Source organism: Terrapene carolina, unplaced genomic scaffold (assembly GCF_002925995.2).
Source record: "Terrapene carolina triunguis isolate 2854851 unplaced genomic scaffold, T_m_triunguis-2.0 Scaffold28823, whole genome shotgun sequence".
Classification (NCBI taxonomy): domain Eukaryota; kingdom Metazoa; phylum Chordata; order Testudines; family Emydidae; genus Terrapene; species Terrapene triunguis.
In genome coordinates, this window is record NW_020693174.1 from 1 (window position 1) to 5,802 (window position 5,802).

The 5,802-nt window shown below is 41.9% G+C and overlaps 1 protein-coding gene across 1 annotated transcript; it reads right to left on the reverse strand.

Moving 5' to 3' along the window:
• Positions 1 to 1,575: 1,575 nt before the first annotated feature.
• Positions 1,576 to 4,421, reverse strand: LOC113409055 (estradiol 17 beta-dehydrogenase 5-like; the record flags this gene model as incomplete). Its single annotated transcript, XM_026662622.1, has 3 exons — positions 1,576 to 1,653; positions 3,550 to 3,666; positions 4,254 to 4,421. Coding segments are annotated over 3 exons (363 nt in total), but the record flags the coding sequence as incomplete, so codon positions are not given.
• Positions 4,422 to 5,802: the final 1,381 nt, after the last annotated feature.

Consider the following 5,802-nt stretch of genomic DNA (forward strand, 5'->3'; position numbering starts at 1 on the left):
GTAGACAATCTGGCCACTGTCTCTCCCAGTTGCTTTCTCTCTAATTTGTCCCTTACACATACAGAACCTCAAAGACATAGCGATACCCAATCATTGCTACTGAACAATACAGAAATAAGGATACCACATAAGTATGGGACTACGAACACTAGTTTAAGAGTTTTATAGCAAAAAAATAATTGAGTATGAAAATTAAAGGGAAAACACAAGAAACATTGAAGGAGATGGGGGGGTGCAGTGGTCACCGTTAGAATGTCTCTATTTACTGACAGTAGTCATGCTGTGGTGTCTGAGATGCACCAGTGTTTCCCTGCTCTGATAATAGGAAATGACTGCAGAGTCTCAGATCACAAGCAGTGCTACGATAACAATGATACTGTAGCCAAATCCTGTTTACTTTTTACATTTAATAGAAAAAGCTTGCTAGAGTCCACTGAAGGGAAGGCACATATCACAGGGGAAGTTTTAGCTTTTTCCTTTTAAATGAGGGAGTTTAGTTAATGCTCATGAAACTGAGGAACCAATAGCACTAATTAGAACCTGGGATAAGGTGAGCAGACACTATGCTAACTTCCCCAAAGCTCTGTCAATGCACCTCAATTCTAACCTGATGCCCCTTTGTATTTCATTTCTGGCTTCTCTTGATATAGAAGCGCCAATGGTATTAAACTGACTGATGGATTCTGTAATGTGGATAAGTGTGGACAGATTTTGAACCTAACTCTTCAGTGCTGGCTGGCTAATAAGCTGCAGTGCCGAGCCACTTAAAGAGCATTAGCTAAAGAATTAGGGATCTGATGGAGTCCTCATCTTGGCTGACTCTAGGGCAGAATATTTCATCCCTCCTCTGTGGAAAACATCACCTGTAAAGCCCAGACTACAATTCTGTCCCTGATAATGCCTTTGGCAATATCCCTGTCCTAAGAACAGGGAAGGCTAAAGCATCTCAAAGTGCGGTTCTGCTCTACAAAGTGATTCTGTTAAAAAAAAAAAAAGCATGTGAGATTTCATGTTTATTGTCTCTCAGTGATTTCCCCCTTAAATCTGCTCAGTTCACATGTAAAAATACATTTCACTTAACTAGCTACCCTGAATACTCATTGAGGGTCTGGGCTATGCACAGTTATTGTACTGGTTTAATTCTATCAGTCTGACACTGATGGAGTTAACCTTCCCTAGTATGATGGGGCAGCTCCTACAGCAGTCAAGAAAGGGTTAAAGAGCTCCTCTGGGCACAACCCACCACACGCATGAGACTTGTCAAGCCTGGAGTAGGGTAGGACCTTAAAAGGGAGGATACTGGCTCAGTCTGGGTAGGAATCTGGTGTGAGCAGAGCTAGAGCTCCCCAGAAGACAGGGGTTGTTTCCTGGGAAAACTGCGTGAGCACACTGGCCTCCTGGGCCCCCTGAGGAAGTAGAGGGACTGGCTTTTCTATACATTCTCCTTTGCCCTCTAAAATGGTCCTATGACTGAAAAATCCCGGAAGTCTGAGCGCTTTCTGGGTAACAGTCAGCTGGCTGCCTAAGGAAACTGGATGGGCTCTTAATTAACACTGTGTTATTCATGTCACTCACCTCCCAAGTTTGACGCAGATCTACAACATCGAAAATGATTTTTCCATTTTCATCCTTTGGGAATGGATCTGTCCCGGGCTAAAAACAAAAAGGAAATCCCCCTTGGTCATGATGCTTTTTACACAAGTTGATTTTAACTATTTTGTGGCCAAGGAAGGAGTTGTAAGGAGGAGGAGTGGGGGAGGGAAGGTGTTGAACTTTAAAGCTGGATAAAAGCAATAGAATGGTTTTATCTAAAATGTGGAAATGGCAGAAGTGCTAACTGACCTTTTTGTTTCAGTTTTCACCGAAAAAGTTAGTACTGATTGGATCTCTACCCATGAAAATGAGGTAGGATCAGGGCTGCCGGAACAGGAGGGGCCAGGTGGCCATGCCCCCCCCCCCCATTTTTTACCAGTCATAAGGGCGAGTGACAGGAGGCAGAAAGGAACGATCAGGGAATGGTGTCTAGGGGGGAATACGAGCAATGGGAGCGGGGCCTCTGGGGAAGAGGCGGCAATGTGAGAGCGGGGTCTTTGGGGGAATACGCAGTTTGAGGGCGGTGGATCAGGGAGAAGGGGTGGCATCAGGGCGGGGGCTTGGAGAAAAGGGGTGGTGTGGGGCCTCGGTTCGGGCGCCTGTGCCCTCCCATCCTTTTAGGGTACTTCCGCCACTCCTGCATAGGATATGAGACTAAAATAGGGAAAGAACAAGTTAAAAATTACTTAGACAAGTTAGATGTCTTTGAGTCACCAGGGCCTGATGACTGAGGAGATATCTGAACAATTAGTGATTGTCTTTGAAAAGTCATGGAAGATGGGAGAGATTCCAGAGGACTAGAAAAGGGCAAATATAGTGCCAATCTATAAACGGGGAAATAAGGACAAATCAGGGAACTTCCTAACTATCAGGGTGGTTAAGTACTGGAATAAATTGCCTAGGCAGGTTGTGAAATCTTCATCATTGGAGTTTTTTAGGAGCAGGTTAGACAAACACCTGCCAGGAATGGTCTAAATCAGTGGTTCTCAACCTATTTACTATTGTGGGCCATATCCAATACTACCTGTATGGCCCTGAGGATGTCACATGGGCCGCAGCTCTGTGTTGATTGGGCTGCAAGTGGCACGTGGGCCGCAGGTTGGGAACCACTGGTCTAGATAATGCTTGGTCTTGCCACAAGTGCAGGGGACTGGACTAGATGACCTCTTAAGGTCCGTTCCAGTCCTATGATTCTACCTTGAACTGAAATGAATGCCTAGAAATAATTTTGTGTCAATAAGAGGATATGTGTTGATACTGGAAAATTAATTAACTCAGCTAAGCACTACTTTGATAAGAAATTCTGTTTATACTCAGTGAAAACAAAGCATGCATGTCAAAAGCAATTAGTGCCTAGAGATATTATAGATAAAACATATGTGGTGTCACAGAAAACTGATAGCTTCTCTGACAAAAAGAAAGAAGTTTGAATTAATGAACACATGATTAATAAGCTAAAGAAGTTATAGTTGATTACAACTGATCACAGTAACCCAAGGTTAGTTTTATAGATTATTGGTGAATTTCCAGAGTAACTAGAGATAGCTTTTGATCATTAAGTGTATATTTGAATTTAGAGAGTTCCCAAGATAGTTTGTAAATTTGCCAGTCCACACATATATATGTATATTTTAGTGGCATAGTGTGAACCAGGTAGCATATGATGTTTTAATAGCAAGGATTAAAAGCATAACCTACGTGCTTAATATAGATTGATTGTCAAGGACAGACAATATGAGTTTCCCCCCAAAAATATTTCATTATAGACTGTGCTTCATGCATTAGTTTTTCTTTTGTCTTTTGCCTTCCCCTCGAACACCCATCATAGGCTACTTCTGTAGGCTGGACGTAGGACTAGATGGACTACGGGTCTTTTTCAGAACAGCTCTGCTCTGGCCCATGGATATACTACCAAACATTTGTTTTCCTGTGTATATTTTTTAAAGAAATGTTTACCTTTAGAGACATGGGGTTGTGGATAATGAAGAGATCAAGATAGTCAAACTTAAGTTTCTTCAGTGATTGTTCCAGGCAGCTTCGGACAAGTTCAGGACGGTGAAAGGTACTCCAAAGCTGTAATGATTCAAACACAACTGTTCTTTCTGAAAAAGTCCTCTCTTGTCTCTTCTTTCTGTAAAAACCACTTTTCTAAAATGTCTTAGTTGTGTCATACCGCTGGCTTTACCTTTTTAACAGAAGGGTTGTGTTGTGAGGTGGTTGTGTGCAAAGATGCACATGAGAGTAAGAAGTGAATGTTTCCTGAAGAAGCAGGGCGAGCGGCTGAAATGCAGCCAGGATGTCAGAAGTGCACTTGGTCCGTACAGGAACTCTATGTGAGGCCACTCTCAAGGTTAAAATCTTTTGGGCTAAATTTGTTGTCCTGGGTTATTGGGAGTCACTCTGTTGTCTGACTTCAGGAGTCGGCCCTGAATGAAGTAGCCGTTTTAGCTTTGCTTTCACACAGGTAGAGATGAGCCTTGTGCTCAAAGCTGTAACTTGTTATAGAATGCAGTTTCCCAATTCTGTGAATAATACTCCCCTAAATGCAATCTTTTTAAAATTGTCCTTGACATTGACAACATTCTTCATAAATTAGACAAAATAATTAGCTCAGGAAGCAGTACGATAAAAATACCGATGTTAAAACAAAACCCACTTACCTTTCCTGTGTAAAATATGTCCTCTCTTTTGACTGTTCTGTCTGCAATCTTCTCGTGAATGGCTCGCCCAACCTCCTCCTCAGTCCCATATATAAAGGCTCCATCAATATGGCGGAAGCCAACTTCAATAGCCACCTTTGTAGCCTCCTCACATTTACTTTTTTGAACCTACCGGTTAAGAAGGTGTAGTGTCAATCTCTCTGGATTAGGGATATGGTATGCCAGTCACCTAGAGCTTTGATCACCATCAGAAAGACTTCAAAGTAGAGTGGCACATTTAGAATTTTGAATTTACCTTAAAGGAAATTCAAAGATTCTGGGCCTGATCCTCTGTTGCCCAGCATCTTGTGTCATCATCTACACCACAGCAAAGTAAATGGAATGTAGGTGTAAAAAGCTACTATTCAGACATGACATAGGTTTTTTACTCCCACTGTGCACAGAAGTAAATAACTCCTTGAAATGCAGAGCAACAGCATATCAGGCCCATTATTTCAGCTTTCTTTTTACAAGATTTAAAGATCAATCAGTACTGGACCCTGAGACCAGGAGTGAGGAGCTGTAAGAACCAGATATCAACATACACTGTGGATTAAAACCCCCAGTCTAGCTGAGCTACAACCTATTTATTTTTAAAAAAATCTTATGATTTATACGCCAAACTCATGATTTTGTCAAAACTGAATTATGGTTTTGAATTCTTGAGTTTGGCAGGACTGCATTCCTTTCATGAGTAGTTGTAACAAAAGCAGCTATTAAAACTGTTTGGTGAGAACTATGATTTCATGAACCCTTGTTGCTTCTTGGGTAATGACTCAGCTTTCTTCCATCTAGTTACATCTTGACTCTATTAAGATTAATAATTGAAAAATATCTGACAACAGCCATGCTTCCTAGAGGACAAATCTCTGTTGAGGCATGTGTGATTCTCATTACACAAAGGCCCCTTTACACTACTCTGGCAGTGCGATGCAGCCTTAAATTATCCCCACTTTAGAGTGGTGTCTTAGTATAACTGAGAAACTGGCCTGAGTGAACGGATGCAGTTGACACAGACTGCAGTGTGTAGGAAAGTCATATTTTAGGAGGTGGTCTTTTCTGGGAGGAGTAGAGAGATCATATCAGTCTGGCTAATACTGTGCAAAGATTGGAAGGACTCACTGAGACATAGGCCTCTATGTCATTTAGGTGCTTTTGAAAATTTTATCCTTATGAACTAAACCCAGTGAGGTAATTCAGGTATGATCACAATTTTACAAAACTGGGGAAACTAAAACACAAAGAGGCAAGTAAGATGCCCAAAGGTTACATAAGTGACTCAGAGGCAGAATCAGATCTTCTGACTCCAAGCCCCCTGCTCTGGCCACTAGACCCGTCCCCTCCACACTGGGATCAGCAGATAGCAGGACTGTTGAGAAGGGAGAAAAAGGAAATATACTCATTTTCCTTCCCTCAGTGTAATTCAATGAGCAGCACTACAAGGGCTAAAAATAACTAACTTCTCTTTAAAGAAGCTCAGGTTGGGACCAAAATGCATTGGCAGAGACAT